General features: G+C 38.5%; 1 protein-coding gene across 12 annotated transcripts in view; it reads right to left on the bottom strand.

Annotated features, from left to right (window-relative positions):
* Positions 1-9,831: 9,831 nt before the first annotated feature.
* Positions 9,832-19,435, bottom strand: part of LDB3 (LIM domain binding 3) — a 102,746-nt gene continuing 93,142 nt past the window's right edge. For all 12 annotated transcript variants that reach the window (XM_072423940.1, XM_072423939.1, XM_072423944.1 and 9 more), the window contains one exon: positions 9,832-19,246. In XM_072423940.1, the coding sequence (XP_072280041.1) occupies positions 19,157-19,246 (90 nt within the window). In that variant the 3' untranslated portion in view covers positions 9,832-19,156. The remainder of the gene's footprint in view (positions 19,247-19,435) is intronic.

The raw sequence follows: 19,435 nt of genomic DNA, 5'->3' as shown, positions 1-19,435 counted from the left end.
TTTGCAATCAGGTATCACTGCATGCTGGTCTCATATTCAGGGAGGAATCACAACAGAAATGTGCAATGTTGCTGCATGCATGGTGGGATGGGGAGGTTTGACCGATAAGGTTCCCCCACCGACTTTTTCTGCATTTTTGTTATACTCGCTACCTTGATTTCAGGACAGTTGTCAGTCCAGTGAGCCCATGTGATGGACACATGTTTAACTGCGTATATTACTATTGTGTAGTGTTATACTGTGCAGAATAAAAGCTGTCACAAAACAGAACCCAGAACATAATGCTAAAGGAAGCCAAGAAGACGTAATCGCGGGTAGACTTTTTAAATGTTTATTACTAGAATCAAAACGCAAGTGCAAGAAATTTTATTAGATAAGTCATATAGGTTTTGTTTTCTACCCTTCTACATCTTACAGTACATAATTTTGTTAGCAGGCTACCAAACAAGCAAAACAAATTTGAGCCATACAGTGGCATGTTACTAAATCCCGTGACTGTACATTTTTTAGATGGGTTTAGCTGTATTTTTAAAAAGTTAATAGTGAAAGTCAATAAATATGTCTTTCATTTTACATTCTGAGGCAGTTTACTGCTGATGCGAACATTCCAAACTGGGTTTTTTACCCTCCCTGTATGGTTTACAGAAATGTTCATTCTAAGCCCAGTAGGCTGGATCATGGTCCTGGGTTAAATGTCAGAACACCCACATGCATATGACATTTTCTCAGTCTGGCATTAGAATCATGAGCGAGCTGTAAACTGGTACAAAGGTGAAAGTCTCTAATGTTTGATCTGTGGTAGTCTACTACCTTAGTATGAGTGGAAAAGGTACATATATAGGTATATATATATAAATAAATAAAAACATGCTTGTACAAATACTCCAACACACCTCAATTAGCAGTTTCACACAGAGCTCTATTATGTGCATATCCCATTGCTTTTCTCAGTAAAAATTTTGTTACATTGTTGACACTTGTGGTATTATAAAGAATTGTAGTAAATAGGAAAATGTAGAATGTTCTAAAGTTGGAGTGTGACCGTGACAAAGTGTTGACTTTACATGGCACTTACTTTTTAAGAAAGAGGTGTTGTGCCAACAAACCAGATTAATGCCTGACTGGAATGCGCACACTTTGGTGGCAATCTGAGCTAATGGTCATTTACTTATTTATCTTTCCCCAGGAGTCATCCAGAAACCACATTTATTGGTCTTTCAGATCCGGCCACACATGTACACGGCCCAATTAGAACCAAATTCAGAACCCTTCTCTTCAGGTATGGACGGATTTACAAACCCTACGGATTTACAAACTCCATACTGTAAATTAAAACACATTGATGTTTCCTTTTAAGAAACTGAATATGCTGGTTGGCTTAATCAATAATATGTCCAGACTGACTGGTCCTAGATCAATTAGAATCCATGCACAAAGATCATCTATGGCATGATGGCTGGTGAAACTTGCAATGTATGTTGAAGCTTACTTCTGAAATCCTTAGATCAATGCTGTTATTTTCCCCACAGGGTTGGTAGGAGTATAAAAAGTTCTAAGGCTACATTGATTATATAAAATTCCACAACAAAGTCAATGCACTTATCTCTGAAGATATGTTGTCTATATTTAAAAAAAACTTTCTGACGTTAAAGCAAACCAATACTTCGCTCACACAGACCAAAAAAAAAAGTTTTTTTGAAGTGCACAAAGTTGCTATTTTTTCCACATTATCCCACCCATTTGCACTGGAAAGCGAGGCATAGAGTTGGTTCTTTCGAATGGGGGGGGTCCTTAATTCCTTAAATTGAGTGTGATGAACTATACTGAAAAGAAAAGATTAACAGATCCCAAATACTAGTTATCAACATCTACTACCTAATCTTTTACTAGCAGAAAGTTCTATCCTGTGTTTATGGTATGAGATGGAAGAAAATAGACTGGCATTGCTGACCCCATAAAATTATTACGTGCATCCCTGCCTTTGGTATGAATATTTTGGGACACTGCTTTGAGAGCAGCAGAGAAATCAGGAAACTCAAAAGTTTGAAACCTTGTACCAAGTCAGTGACTACTGAAGTCACAATACCAACTGGTAAATTCAGCTGGGAAGGTCAGCATTACAGACCGCCTTACTTCCATAGCACAGGTTTCCATTAGCATGCTGGCCTTGTTTTTAGATACTAATGGTTCTATGAATGTGGGAAGGATTATTTTGTTTCTGTCTGAGATGTAATTACAAGAACAAAAAGCAGATAAAAAAACATTTGCATGATCCACAGCAACAACAATATAAACTTAAACTTATCATTTGATGAATTGTATTTTTCCCCTGCCACAGCTGCCATCCAACATCGCGCAGATACAAGGACACCAGGATGCCTGGGTCTGCAGGACACCCAGCATGGTAGTAAACGGGTCAATCGACGACTTTCAGGATGCCCGACTTTCACACTTCACAATTACGCCCCTCCCCTCTAATCAAAATTATGTGATTGTTAAAGAATAGTAATAAGGATCATAACTGAACCTCTTTACCTCAGCCTGATGATCACATCATACCTGCAAATCAGACAAAACAGTGCACCTGTAACCTACTTATACTGGCGTAATCTACAGATCTCATGGGTAAAAAAACAAATAAATAAAACCAAAATAGTGTTAAGTATGTACAGGTAAAACATTTCTTTACATTTAGATTGAGAGTACAAATGGCAGAATCCCGGTGATTAGTTTTTTTTTGTTGGTGCCTGTGCCCCATTAGCGGAATATTTATGTATTCGGTTCTACCATAAGCAGAGGGTGCCGGGCGCCATGCTACAGCAGGGGGTGCCGGGCGCCATGCTACAGCAGGGGGTGCCGGGCGCCATGCTACAGCAGGGGGTGCCGGGCGCCATGCTACAGCAGAGGGTGCCGGGCCCCATGCTACAGCAGAGGGTGCCGGGCCCCATGCTACAGCAGGGTGTACCGCTTGTCAAACAATCTGGTCTGCAGGAAAGAGCTCTGTGATTAATAATTACTGCAGTACCCAATCACTGTACTAATCTGTGCCATTACAGATCATTTTATTTGTTTGCCCCTCTTCTATCTCAGTCTACACAGCATATTCTGGTAGTTCAATCACCAGCAGGCAATGTGTAGAAGCTGCAACTGATTGCTAAACAAATGGAGCAAATGGCTCCCTATGGAGTAAGCTACACAGATATAGTATCTTGCAGGGATAAAATGATCTGAGCATTGTGCGGTCATAAAAGGAGGATCACCGCCTCATGACACTTTCATGTATGGAGCCATTTGTTACAGCTGTTTGGCCATAAATTGTTACTTCTTAAGGATTTATCTCTTGTCATTTTAGTGGCATGATGTCCTGTGTAGCTCAACCCTAGTAAGAGAGCTGCAAGTTGTTAATTCTCCTCATAGCCAAAGCATTAGAAACTCCATACAGCTTTAATAAAGCAAATCCAACCAATGACACAGGAACCTGATAACCCTTTTGTGACCAAAGTACTTTGCCAGATTCATGCCTAGATCCAGTGTAGCAGCCGTAGAATATTGGTCAGGTAACCATACAATAAACATATGATAAACTGTTCAGTCTGACACGGGTCTGAGCACTAGGAACACTCCCATTGTACATTGATAGTTCCCTGCAGCATGTTTAATAGACATTCCCAAAGTGAAGGAGTATTGGACTCATAATGAAAGAACTGCAGTCATCAAGGGGTTAAAGGTTATTTAGGGCAGGTCACACGCATGCAGAGGTAGGTTCATCACATCATCACATTCACCTGGAATCAATCCTGTGCATCCTTATAAAGAGATCCTAACACAAGCTACCAGTTTCTGTATCGCTCACTTATAAACCCCGTAGCTGGAGATTTGTTTCACTGGAGGTAACCACATGATAGGAGGGGTAATTGCCTAGAGATAAATCCTCACCTAGAATCAAGCAAAGTGAACAAAGCAGGGGGGATCCAGCACAAACCCAGAACATACTGGAAGCAGATAAATGTTTCTTTTATAGATCAGCCTGCTATGTACATGTCTCCCCCCTAACCCTCCCTGTATGAATGTTATAAAATGACCAGCGCTGTGATTATTAATATAAACAGAATTTATATAGCACCAACATATTACGCAGCGCTGTACATTTATTAGGGAATATTCTACATTATTCTGATCTCACCAAGCAGATGTATGACAGAGGGGGATCTAATGGTGGGGGCTGCCAGCTCTGCATTGGGTGATTGGTGGCTGATTTATTGCTCTATACACCCGCTACCCATCTCCAGCCCGCTGGTATTTATTATACGGGTACAAGAAGTCCTAACTTAACACCCCACTCCATACAGCTCCAAATATACTGCCCAGGACCTTACATTTCTATCCGATTCACATAAATCTGCCCTGATAAGTGGGGGGACCTGATGATATCATACACCCCCATGGGGGTTTCTATTTTATTATTATTAAACAGGATTTATATAGCGCCAACATATTATGCAGTGCTGTACATTAAATAGGGGTACAGACAGATACAGACAAGTGACACAGGAGGAGAGTACTCTGCCCTAAGGAGCTTACAATCTAGGAGGTGGGGGAAGTAAACAATATGAGGGGAGATATGGAGTGATGGGAAGTGGTAAGGGTTTAGGAGACAGGAGATGGGTAGGCAAGTTTGATAAAAAGGTGTTTTGAGTGCTTTTTTAAATGAGCAGAAAGTAGGAGCAAGGCGAAAAGGGCAGGGAAGACCATTCCAGAAAGTCGGGGCAGCTCTAGCAAAGTCTTACAATAGAAATGTTCATCTTTTTCATACATCCAACAAGCCCAAAAGGGTTTTTTTTATCACGGAGCATGGAAGAAGAGTCCTCTCCAAGGGAGCACAGACAATATTAAATGTTTATTATTCTAGAATATATAGATACAAAAAGCCTTGCCTGGATAAGGATGGGTGGTAGCCTCTACAAGGTTCGTTTTGCAGTCGGTGTCCCCCTTGGTAAAATTCATCCTTTTGCTGGCAGCAGTGACCAAAGAGGGGGAAAAGCAACTTCATACAGTTGTCGCATGGACAAGAAATGTGGGGAATCTAATGGGGACACCGATATTGTGGAGAACTTCCTGTTGGGTCTCCAGAACAGGAAGTGAATGAGAATTGTCCATATGATGGGCAGATGGCAGCCAAACTATTATTGTCACAGTGTTTTCTGTTCCCCTGTGCAGAGAATGTCTCTATCTCTCTGTGTGGTCACCACAACAGGAAGTGAGCTCCTCACCTGGACACAATGCATTCCTGCCCGGTGTTACCATACATACCCGGGGGTTTATCTTCCCGCTACAACTTCTCCCACAAACAAAGAGAAATGACTTTTCGTGCAGACGGAGGGAATATTTTAGCGAATTTCGGGGTAAAACGTGCAGAACCCCCAGAAAGGTGCAAACCTGAGGAGCCGCACAATACAAACACAACAAGAAGGCGGTGCAGGCCGCCACATACCTACAAACCCTGCAACACCCTACAGCCTCCTCCTATTACACTTACCCGCTGCTCCCGGCTTCCATGCCCGCCGCTCTCACACAAGGACACCGAGAAGTTCTCCCCGTACTACGGACACTTCACCGCCCGAATACCTCACACCTCTTAGTGCGCGCTCCCGAACACCCGTGCACGCCCCCGCCACGCACTACACTCAAGCTGAGGCGCGCATGCGTTGACGTCACGGAACTCCAGGCTACCACCAATGGGGAGAGGGCGGGTTAACCCTGTCATTACCGGCCTTAGGGGACCCGCCAACATGGCTGCACCCCGGCAATGTGAGGTGCAAAGTCTATTAGTGATGTAAAGGTGGCACACTTACTGTACACAGCACTCCCTCATGTCATGGGAGTCCAGGCTGGGCTATAGGAGTCCCCTAGTATATGACTGGTTTCAAAGGGCAGCCCATGAAAAATATCTTTTATCTACAAATTAATGTATAGAACTAGAATTATTTGTGTATAGAACTGGAGTTTTTATGTATAGAACTTCTTTAATTTAATACAGAGCATTGTGTGCTATCTGTGTACCATTGGGAAAATTTTCATTCACTTCCTGTCCCATGGAGCCAACAGGAAGTTAAAAGAAAGCTCTCTAAGTGACAGATCCACCCTATCTTAAATCAATATGAAATTTTGCATATTAGTATTCTGTAATCTCTTTCTGAGCCACCAGGTGGAGCTGTTGACCTCTTTGCCCATGTTTTCCTCACTCTCCTATGGTCATTAAGATGCAATCACACAATTGTGCATTGTGGGAGGTGATGGGCCAGCGCTCAGATTAATGAGCAGTATTCCGGTTTGACTCATGGAGCTCTGTGGGTGTTGAAAAGGGGGTGAGACGTGAGCTGAGCCCATTTTATTTTTTACATCAGTGGTTCTCAAACAATGTCACCCTTGGAAAGGTATCGGATCAGATTTCTGGGGGGTCATTGTTCAGAATTAGGAGCTTTTTACTGTATGTCCTATAATATTTACTCAGCTTTGGTTACTATGCCGAATGGGTGCAGAATCAACAAAGGAATGGGCTATATGAGATGAGGTGTTGAACATAAGCAAGTCAAAAAAATGAAATTTAGTGAATAAAAGAGATCATCTTTCCTCGGAGGAAAGATCCAGATGATACTGGAAATCCTCCAGTCAGGTGAGTTTTATTTGAAACAACAGCTTTCAATGCACACAGTCAGAAGCTCATAGTGTGCACTAAAATCAAAGTAACTTTCATACAGGAGAAAATTCAACTAAAGTTAGCTTTTAATGTTTCCCATTTTGGGCTGCTTTAACCCCTCCTAACATCAACCAAAACTAGATTTTTGTTGCCCAAGACAAACTTCATCAATCTGCTGGATCCCTAAAAGACCAACAGCAAACTGCAACTGGGTGCCTCCTGCTCGTTTGCATGGGGCTTCCATAGTCTGTTTTTTTTTTGTTTACGTTTAGGACAGAAGGAATTTAAAACACAACATTTAATACGTTTTTGGATTCCTGATCAATCTGATCACACAGATACATTTCAAGGAGCTAGGAATGTACTGTAGGTGATTGCTATACTATTGTATTGGGCAGTCATATTCTCCCATCTTGTATTTTTTACTTTTATTATATAGCATTGCTTCTTATGACAGCCCATTCCATTTCACTGGCCATTATTTATCTCCAGAGCTAGCCCACGGTGCCTGTCTGTTAACATAACACCCGTGTTGTACAAGAGGGCAATTCCTATTGTATGTAGAGCAGCAGGAAATACAGCGGTTTTCCTTTCTAGCTCAATTAATTGTTTCCTTTCTCCATAAAACTGTAAGTATTGGCCACTATGGGAAGGGGAACGGATTTCCTGCAATGCAGCTCTTATTTCCTCTTTTAAGTACATTACCTAAACCTTGCAAATGACGAGTGACAGCAGATTTAAAAGTAACATCCACAAACTTTTTTACTGTGCATGGATAACGTGTGTTCAGCTCCGCTCTATTTTGCTTGTTGGATTTCTTAATACACTTTAGTCCATTTCTGTATTAGAAATGCCTGGCTTTGAAGCTTGATACCCATAGGACTGCCATTGATATATATTACTGTACAACAAAGTTATGGTAAGGTGGGACCTAAAAGTTGCCACTTAATAATTGTCAAGATAGTTCATCAATATGTGTTCATGTGGGTAATCCTCAGTGCAACTGTGGACCAAGGTTAGTGTACACGTATATCTATATCTGTGCACGTATGCATGCAACATGAATGGCAGCTGCACATGGCCAGTCCAATAATTGCCTCCAAAAGGTTTATTTAAGGTCCAGACCTTGGACTTTAAGTTGCTGGAAGGTCTTCAGCTCCAGATCCAACAAACCTGTGTACCCAAATCTGTTCCTGCACACCTATTGTGGACCCAGCTTGCATCCTGACCATGGCTTTTTCCTGCTCATTTATTGCTGACCCAGCTTGTGTCCTGATGGCATCTTTTTGGAATGGGGAAAATCTGACGGAATCCAGACACAACTGGCCACTTAGATGTTTCTATCTGCCCCCTGAAGAATCCTCAGAGGTAAGATGCCATTTTCAGATTTCTAAGTTCCACTGTAATTCATGGCAAAAAAAAGTGAGACTGTTAAGGTTTAATACAAGCTTCTTTTTTGGTAAATGGCACATTCAGACTGTTAATTCTAATTATATTATTAGGGAACTTGAATCAACAAACCTTTCACAGATTGTAGGATTCAATTTTATTCCGTTACGTTAAGATCTTTTGGAGACACAGCGTTCTCATGGTTTGGCCGCTGCAATATTTTAAAGATGAATATCATGACCAGGCTTGTTTACGTGCTACAGATGCTGCCTGCACGACTCCGTACATAGCTGATCATCTGATTTTAGAAATTAATTCCTAGAATTTAGAATAATGGATCACCACACTTCAGAAACAAATTATTGAGCCTTTCTAAAGACGGTGGAGGCCTCGCCTTCCCTGACCCCACTCAGAAAACTGTCCACATTAATTGATTGGTGAATTCCATCTTTTCAGATTGGGACAGGCATGGATTTTATAGAAGACAGTCATTGGGTCCCTTTTGCTGCTCCTCCGTTGGATTCATCTGGTACTGCTGTTGGATATATGGAGAACAAAATGGCCTAAATATTTTTACGTGCTCTACCCCCCACCTACAAAGTTTATTCGTTCACTGCTTCTCTTTTGTTGCAGCAAAACCAGTCCTCTGCTGATCTGTCCTTGGTTGGGAAATGAGAGAGCTATTTAAACATAACATTTTCCAATCACTAATTAAAACATCTTCACTCATCATACACCTCCACATGCAATACATATCAGGAAATATATTCTAAGATACTTTTTCAGACGGTACTGGACGCCGACTAAGTTAACTAAAATTTTCCCTCCTATGGACAATGCTTCTTGGCGATTCTGATCCGCCCTAGGTACATTATTTTATTTTGGATTTTATTTATGTTTTGATGTTCAGCTTGTCCACCCTTTGAAATGATGTGATAGACATCCAGGGATGTCCGTAGCTGGCTTTCTCGCACATTACCCCCCTATCTGAAAAACTACCTCTGTTCCTTAAGACATTTGTTGAATGCAGCTAAAGCCTGAGTGATTCTCCACCAACAGTTACCCCATGGCTCAGAAGAGTGAATGACATATTGCATATGGAAGACATGGGGAGGGGGGCACAGATGGTATTATTGGATCAACCTAAATACTACAACACAATTCAGCTCAGTTGCAGGAGGTGAAATGTCTTACTATGGAATTGTAAGCCTGGCAACTTTATTTTCTGAACTCTCAATAACTTTTTTAATGGAGGAGAGTGCAATCCAGTAGTGGTTATGGGGTATTGTTTATGGGCACATACCCCTCGCCTTGTAATGTTTTTCATGATAGCTTTCATGATAAAAATATTTACAATATTTGTTGTTTCTATGGTCCAATTTAATAATTCTAATAAATAAATAACTAAAACCAGCTTTAAATTCTGTGTAAATGTATATATAACATGCTTTCACTTTTTGTATTAATGTGATCAGCGGGGAGACATATGACTATTGTAGGGGCATTAAATTGTGAGTACAGTTAGTGACATGACTATGGACTCTGGAAATGTAATATGTTGGAGATATATACATACAGGACAATACCAATATTGAAGTAGGGAGCAGAATTTTTAAAAACTAAATGTGAGCGCTCAAGACTAGTGAAAGTATATGGCATTTTGGCAACTTATTACTGTCCCCCAATGATTCCTAAATTTGTTACAGAATGACTGATAAAAAAAGAAGATTGTACTGAGACATGTAGGCAGCAAAACCTTTTATTTGTTTCCATTCAGTGTTTGTCTACACAGACATTTTCTAGAGATATGTTTTTACAGAAGCAAATACATTTGTTATTCTTTATACACACAGTTTTACATGTAGTATAAAAGCAGAAGCATGTGAACCTTTGATTTCACCAAACTGGAGGACCATATTATGCAAAACACCCATCAAAATACAATCATCTTTCTGTAGGCTATTGAAGACAGACTAATGAAAGATGATTTCTCTTTTGTGGCAAAGTGTTCCTAAAAATGTTTGCACTTTCACTATGGTGTAGTGTATTTAAACCCAAAATCTTTTTTTCTCTATTACCATTCTAGTTGGACACCGCTGCCCCTCAGTTAGCAGCATGGTCATCAGCCTGCAATCTGCACTCCTTCAATTGGCCATTCCAATTGGTGCTTCTTATCAGGTGCAAAGTATAACTACATATTGCTATGTCAGCAGCCAAATGAAGGTGCACACATGGAAGGCTGACAACACTTCAGCTAATTGCAAGGTAGGGGCTAAGCATTGTCTACCGGAGATAGAAAGTCAGTAACAGATTTGTATAGTAATGCCAAACCTACTTTAAAACAGATTTTGGTTTACATTCACTTTAAAAAAAAACATTTTAATTAATTGCACAGAATGAGCTCAGCAGGCAGTGAACCAAGAGGATTCAAATGCTTTTTGATTTATTAGGGTCAGAGAAAAAAATAACATGCTATCAATCATATTTTCAATTTTAGAACTATTTAGGGTCTTTAGTCTTTTGCCAAAATCACAGGGTGCAATAATATAAAGTTGGCTGGTAGTCTGAAAACTGGTATTATTTCTTCATAAATTCTGCTACATTTAGGATAACTATTATAAAAGTGGCTATTGGTTAAAATGGTTCCACTTTTCAGCAGGATTGCCATTTTTATAGTTTATAGTTTGATATTAGTTGTTCATCCTGATCTACAATTCTAGATGTAGTGCCAGTCAGCTCCTAGGGGCAAAGCCACCAGATTTTCGGTGGCCAGAGGTGGGGATCCGCTATTCCATGAATGTAAATAGGGCTGCAGATTGCCAGTTTGGAGTAAATACAGTATTGCAAGCAAAACACTGATCGCCAGTGTAAAAAATCAGGTATTCTTTTTTTTTAACTGTTCCCCTGGATGTTAGGCTGAATGGGCAGGTATGGTCCTAAATAAGAAGACAGGTGTCTGGTCCTATAAATGAATTACCATAGCACATATAACCACAGCAATGCTGGCCACTAATACTCACATGAAACATCCGTCTATTTGTCTGCTGTATTGTAGATGAAAGGAGCTGGACCAGAGATTTACAACAGGTTAGAAGATATCCCTATGAAACCCACCTCTACTGTGCGCACTATTCTGAAGAACAAGCCTAAAGGATCTCTACATTTAATTTTTTAGGCTTTTGCTAAATTAAAAGTATATGAAGTTTGGTTCTCTGAGAGCTGCTGTCTGATTGTGTGCAAATTCTATCATTCTCTGTGTAATGTGCATTTGTGTTAACATCAATGGAAACGTGAACATTCATCTTAAAAGCTAAAGCAAAATACAAATGAACAGCCTCTGTGTACAAAGTAAATAGTTTGTTTATAGCAAAGCAATGCTTCACATTTAAGTAAACCAGGTAAAAAGTAAAACCCTTTAAGCTTGCATAAGCTAAATGCCTTCCTAGCTTCTATAGGGAGCCCAGTGCACAAACTTTAGCTCCATTTTAGGGGTCTGGTATGCTTACTTACTATCTATGTGTCCAATTGAAGCCAAGAAAGTTGTTCACATTGCATTGCAGAATGCAAAAATCTTTCTAAGGACTCCAAATTGAATCTGCAAAACATGATTAGTATAGTGCGCCCCTAAGCGAATACTAAGGAGGACGTTGGTAGAAGACACCGTTCAGTGCATGCCTCTATAGTATATCTTTGTTGGTTTTACAAAAGTAAAAGATGTAAAAAATATCATTAGTTTCTTCATTGTTATCAAAGGCAGTGTTTGCATGTCTGATAAATCTACCAACTGTGCAAAAGTACAGAAACTCATAACAAGCAAGCACATCAGGTTGTTCTAAAAAGAACAAATCTGGTTGCAGTTAGCTATTTTATATCTGCATAGTGTTACATTGCTCCAATAAAACATTCCTGGCTTATTTTAAGCAGAACTCCAGTCACACAAAGCCATGTAGTAATGTTTGCATGTAAAATGAAATATATTATAGATGCATCTAGTGCCAGTATCAGAATTTGCATTGACATCTGTTTCTGTTATCTTCTGTACCCAGCACATGTGCTAACAAGGCACCCAAGAACTGGATGGGGACCCAAAGTAAGCAGGTGGGTTAGCTCATTAGTTTTCTGGTATTCCTTCACTGACCAATTACTACCTATTGTTGTAAAGAAAAATAGTTACAAACCTTGTTCTGCTGTGTAGGGGCTTTTTCAGACCCGCGGTGTGACACAACATGGCTGACAGCTCCCAGGTGCACAGCTGGAAAAGGCAACCGCCCTACAGGTAACCAGATTTGCACACGGCTACGGCCTGGGTGAATATCTTGAAGCAACAATCATGCAGCAAAGATAATTTGTCTTTTGTGGGACCTGCAAACTGCAGGCATGCAAAAATGGTTCCTGAGTGAATAGGACAGGTTGGGATCAAGGTTGAGCCTACTGCAGCTCACCTCAGTTTCGAAATGGCCCGAAGTGTCAAGGCTAAATGGGCAAAAGTGCAAATTCTTTGGCAGGTTTAACAGCACCTGTATAGTTATTTTACTTGCATTTAGCTAGTTGTCTGGAGTTCAGTTGTGGAACTATGCAAAAATCACTTGTCTTATGGGAATTCTTTTGGCAACTTGTAAAATCTGAGACCTGGTTAATTTATTGTGCATACATATGTATGTTTAATGGTTTTGAATGATTAGAAAATGTTAAAGTACAGCTTCACCCAATGTTATTCAGTTTATACACTGAGCCACATACTGGCTTCTCAGCATCTTCACCACCACCAGAATTCTCTGAACTCCAGCAGCCTCTAGAATCCCCTGCAGCAGTTCTCCCATATGCCCCAACCACTATCAAATCAGTTGATGGTGTCACCCTTCCCAAATAAAGATTATCCAAATGTCTAACAAGTAATTGAATAATCCATCTGGAACAGGGTGTTGCTTTCTTTTTGACCTTGTGGAACTGGGCAGATCTACAAACAACTGCATGGAAAACCAGAGGTGCATATAATATATAAAATGAAGAGTGGGCGCTGATCTTTAATCACTTTCAAAGTATGCTCAATAATAAAATTTGCCTTTACAAGTACCAGAAAATTGTTGATCGTTTATTGTATAAGCATAAAAGCTATCGTAGCTCTAGCATTTACCTGCCTTTTTATTAATTTGAGCTGCCACTTAATCATATGAATCCAGAAAGTGAACAAATCTGTGTTCCGGTAAGTATATAAAGGGTAGATATTGTGCATTGTACATCCATATTTTTCTGATTCACATGTTTGATGTAGCAACCCATATTTTAAATTTAAATATTCCTATATTAACCCCCTTACCTAAAAATAGAATAAATAAAAACACTGCTAGCTAAATATGTTGTATGCAACGTTGCTCTAAAAAAACATGGGTGAAGTTCCTGACGTTCGAGTTAAAGCAGTGAAACTCGAACAAGCTCTTTCACCTCAAAACAATTCAGAACTTCTTTTGTCCATAAAACAAAAACGCAGCTATTTTTGCTTACACATTTTGGACTCTGCAGTTCATTCATGTGAACTATTTAAGGTTGGTACTTCTGTGTGGTCACTGTTCTGGAATTGGAGATCTCCATGTATTGCTCCTGAACACAATGGGACTTGATTTATTAAAGCTCTCAAAGGCATCATCATCAGGAAAGCTGGGTGATCCTGCAAACCTTGAATGGATGTCTGAAAAGTAATTTGCTATTTGTTAGCAAATGTTTTCAAATTCTGGACCAGATCCATTCTAGGTTTGCTGGATCACCCAAGTTTACTGATAAAAGTGCATCCTCTCCAGCCCTGGAGAGCTTTTATAAATCAAGCCAATTTAAAAAATCTTCCCCTGTGGACAATGTTTTGCTGTTGGATAGAAGTGTTCTAATTTAAAGCGAGTTTAAACCCAAACATTCAATATAATTCAGTTTACCAGGCCCTAGATGAAATGGCTGCATTAGTTTTATTGTTGTTTCTACTGGCTATGGGGGTAACCATGTCTGTCACAAAGGCCGGACTTCTGTATTTGCATGTTCGTGGCCTATTAAAGAAACCAATGGAGCCACCACTTAAGACTAATAAGCTGCAATGTATTACATTTTTATATTAAGGTTTTATATATGCTTTAAATTAGTTTTAGAATGCCTGTGCACACAGAGCCAGAGTGCTCAGACAGCCCATACAATGACAACATGCTCAAGAGTTCTGGCTACATTTGCTGTGTTTTGGCATCTGTAGACTTTTACTGTATCTCCTAATACTGTAGGTAGTTTATTATTAGACAGCGTATGTATCACAAAGCTTAATCTGAGGACTCATTTCAGCATCCTAAACTACATTTTGTGATTTATGTTTCTTTTTTTCTTTTCCTTTTTTTTTTATTTATTTTTTTTTACACTATAATAGTGTTTTTTCATGCCTGTTCTTAGATATATTAGTATTTTTGTTGAGCTTTTGCATACAAATATTATAAATATTATATTGTTTAATGTCGTATAACTAAATTTACTAACTAACTAAACATAGCTCATGTTTGTACAAGCAGTTGATAGAGCTATACCATTAGATACATGCAGAAGTAAGCTTGTTTGGTGCTGTTAGTGCTCTTGTAAACACAAAAGGCAGATCAAAGTTGTACTGGTAACAATGCTATACATTTATGTTCCTATGAACCTAGAACTCTGCATGGCCATGCAAGACCAAAAACTTTGTTAAGATGGTTTCTGCTACCAATAACATATAGTGCAGACCATGTGAACAATGTTAAGGGACGGAGGCACAAAATAAAACTAAATTCCCCTGTGTTGGGACAACAGCTAAACAAAAGTAAGAAGAAACATGAACATCCGTCTATCTATGTCTCAAGTGTAAACTAAGAAGTATGTACATTTTATATACCTATTGTGTTGTCACTTTTTCCTCCTATAAATCAATATTTAGAGAAGCTAAAACCCATTTTGCTTAGGATATAAAATTACTAACTTAAAACTGCAATAACCACTTGGCTTAATGAAGTTAACATCCTCAAGGTTATTATACATCTAAAGCTTTATATTAAACTTGAATCCAAGGTACAGAATATTCACACAGCAATAAATAAATCACAGCATTGTACCATAAAATACCTTTCATCTACTCACTCAAAAAAACTAAGTTTTGATTATTTTTATATAAATAGTTTTACAATCCACAAAAACATAGTCTTTTTTCTCGATATTAGTCACACAAACAGTACAAAATATTATGTAAAGTTGCATAGCTATTTATGGCAATATTTCATTTAATTCGTTTTCCACAAACTTTTTAGTTCTACTATTAATTATTTGTATATTTAGTTCCATCCGCACACACACACACACACACACACACACTAAAAGGCACACATATATTGTGAAGTAAGGAAAAGGGAGATAGATATAAAATTCACATAGGTAATTCGTTCAACGAATGTGCTTGTGTGTTCCATGTGAATTAAAATGTACTTTAATGAAGTCGAAAGAAATCCAATAGACATTGGTGAAGGAACTGAAAAGTGCACTACATACAAATGTGGTAATTCTGTGGTGGTATCACAATAGGCGCTTGTCTATCATATACTTTACTAACTGTTGGAAAAGTGATGTGTACACTAGTTACCATGCATATTACAGGGCATTGTGAAAGAGTTAAAACCTTGTATGTATTGCACTTCTCAGAACATTTGTCCCACATGTTTACTGAATACAAGGGAACACTTAAAGCAGAACTAAACTCTAAAAATACAGATCATTCAGTCTTTAAAACCCCAGAGGTGTCCTGGCATTATCATTGCATGCACAGCTCATGCAGGTAAATATAGTTAATTACAGAAGGGACATTACCTGTCCATTTCTGCAATAAAGACCAACCTGATAACAAATTTTCACTTCGGAACTTTAGTTCCGCTTTAAGTATATTTCCATATTATTTTTATATATATATATATATATATTAATTATCAATACCCCCTTAGGTGTACATTAAATATGTCTGTGTTTCTTTTTTTTCTGGTTTTAGTTCTATTACTACTAGAATACTTTTTGTAAAAGCTGCAAAAATTACAAAGTTCAAAAAAGTGGGCAAAACTATTTAATGGGACCAGCTAGGTAAATGTAATTTATAAATATAAAACTGTGTAACATAAATAAATGTAAGCATTTAGCTTGCATTTCCGCCTATGCTAAAAGTATTATATAAGCTTCATTTTCTATGTAGCCTACATAGCACACTTATTAAATAGAAAAAATATAGGTGTGGCTATTGTAATATAGGGTATACAAGGGTAAAACGTGTTTGGGTTCTTTGGGCAAGGTCTAGGATGTGACCTATTTTCTCTTATTACTCCAACTAAGATGGGTAACAAGAATAGTATACTGAAAAAAATAAATAAATTCTGCTCTACTTTGTAGTAATTCTGGTAATGTTATCAGCTAAATAATCGTACAAAAATACTCACTTCATTATTTCATTAAATCAAGATTAGCCAGGCCAGCTTTGATACAGCACAGCGTTCAAACCATTAACCTCTACAGGACTTTAATAAATAATTGGCAGTAACTAGCCTTGCTTTGCATAAATAAAACAAAAATGCTGCAAAGTGTAATAAAAAAGAAAAATCTAAATCTAAAAATCCAACATACCTACACATCATATTTCACCCTGGTTCTTTACTTGGCTTTTTATCCTTTTCTGACACCAACTTATACCCTGTATTATACTTCTATGCTTTACCATAACTGATTTATTCATTCATCTATTTCTATCATTCCAAAGCAAAGGCATGAGTTTAAGTAACTACCCTCTCCTCAGCTCCACTATTTGAAATGTCTGGTAGGGGGGAGCATGTGCCATCCTCTTCCCTCAATGTGATCAGGCCAGAGATACAGCAGTGTAAGATGGGGCAGGGAGGAAGTATTTAATTGCTTTGTAAGCTCGAAAAAGGCAACTGGTGGCTTATATAGGGCATGGAAGGGGGGTGAAAAAGAAAGTAGGTATGTGCAGCTGAGGAGGGTGACAATAACCATGCATAGACCAAATACACTCTCATTTTAAAAGAAAACTGTACTGAGAACTATTGAGCTGCCATTGCTGATCTTTCTTAAATGTTGTCTTAAACTGATATAGAACAAGCATGCACTAAGTCCAAACTTTGGAGTTGACTTCTTATGTTGGGTTAATGACAAAAAATTTTGAAAACACTGAACCAGTATGATGGCTGGCCAACTTGCCTTTTGAGAATAGGTCAGCGATGACAGCGTACATAGTTTTCTCTCTACGGGTTTTCTTTTAACAGAACCTGCCACTACATCCATTCACCATTTTTAGATCTATCTAAGATTCTGCAGCATTTAGGAGCCCCTGACAAGAAGCCACAGAGAATTTTGAGACTCGTAAGCAGAACGGAAGAATGGTATCAAGGACTGATATCAAGCAGATGGAGAAGGCACAGTTAGGGGACCTAAAGTAACTTTTAGAATGACTAGCAAAATTGGCAAGTATGTAATGAGTAAAATATTCCTAATTCTATTATATGAAAACCCTCACGATATGGGCGGTGTATTTACATTCTGTGCCTATATGAACCATGAACATCCTATGTATTACAAACTTAGCTTTCTATACATTGGTAATAGGGAAATAATTAAAATCCGATATATGTAAGTGCTTTATTCTAATTGTACTATTAATAGTACATTTTTAATACGTGCTTTCTTTAACCACTGCTGCCAATCTAGGCTGGCGTAACAAGCAAAAGGGTCACAGTGTTAGGTTGAAGTGTATCTTCTCATATACTTTTGTGTTTTTTAATCTGTAAGCCTAGAGAAAACTGGGGCTTTGTGAACATTTATCACAAGCATGCTATTCTGCATAGCTCTATAAACTTTAAATGAGAAGAGAATCTATGTGCTGTATTATCCATTCCGTATCCCAGTGATCCTACCAATAAAAGCATTTTGCTATTTTTAAATAGAATTCTCTATTTAAAAATATTTTTTTTTTTTTTTTTTATTTTTCCTTTGAATGTCGTTGTAGGACTACTCTGTTCTGGCAACCAGACTACGTATTGCCCAATCACTCTATGCTTAGAAAGGTGCCGAGGGACCATGATATAAACAGAAGAGCAGCACTTCCTTTTTTGGCGAAGATGCACTTCATTTATTTTAAAACCCTATCCACGGCGGCTCTAAAAATACCATACATCTGGTTTCTTGGCACTCTGCTTATTTTTCTGCTAGCATTGCAGCTCTGTGTTTAATCTCCCACCAGCATCACCCGAACAATGACTTCTCCATGTAGATCTGCAAAACTGCTTTAGAACTGTGTATTTAATAAACTCCTTAGGCGTCAAGGAGGTAACTTCTTTCACAGCCGTAAATTCTAATCAGGCAGCGGTTGTATACAATGTGTCGTAAGGTTTTGGAAACAGAACGAACGCATTTTATATTGCTGCTCTGTCGCTTTTTAACGACACCTCTCAGGAGGCTAATTTAATTCTGAAAGTGGTGCTTGATGTATCGTTAGTGTAAACGATGGCCTAGACTACACCCTGATCTGCATTTAAACATTTTTCACAATTCAATATAATTTATTATCGGTCACTAAAACTTAAGATTCTGATTCCAGAGACGACAAAATATTTGGATCTAACCAAAAACCTGATTTTGTGTCAGACTTGAAGGTATTAGTAAAATAGTGATCAGTAAAAACAGCAAGGCACTTCCTTGTGTCCCTTTAGATACGCCAGCTAATACTACAAGTATTATTTATCCCTATCTAATGGAACTCGTAATGTACATTTTAACAAATTATCCCTAATTACAAGAAAAAATAGTCACACACGGGCACAGCAACAAAGTTAGCTGTCAAATATTACACATATAAACTTTGCATAGACTTCTAAATCAAATAATTACATTGTACTGTGGTGTACAATGGTGTTGCCTACTTAGATATGTAAAACAGATTTAACCACATCATCATTTGCAGTGTTGGAAACCTGCAATAACTTGTGTTGACCAAAAGGTTTTCTTTTTTCTTAGCCGGGGAGCCGGTGGTGATTCTTACACGTTGATGGCGTGAGCGTGCTTCTTGCAAAGAGGCTTATCCTTTTTAGAGTAAAAGGGTTGGCCTTCCAGATTCACATGACAAACCTGTAACCCAAAACCATTATGTTACTAAAGATGTTATTAAAAAGGTTATACAACGTATTATTGACTGTATGACCATACAGTTTGCTTCAATGGGTCTCACATGACCAATGCCAGAATCATAGCGCAGATAGCAGAAAGATATTACTTTAGTGTTGAGGGTTCTCTTTAAATTTCCCACTTCCTAAAAGC

This window comes from Pyxicephalus adspersus, chromosome 10, assembly GCF_032062135.1.
Source record: "Pyxicephalus adspersus chromosome 10, UCB_Pads_2.0, whole genome shotgun sequence".
Lineage (NCBI taxonomy): Eukaryota > Metazoa > Chordata > Amphibia > Anura > Pyxicephalidae > Pyxicephalus > Pyxicephalus adspersus.
This window is presented reverse-complemented; position numbering and strand designations above follow the sequence as displayed.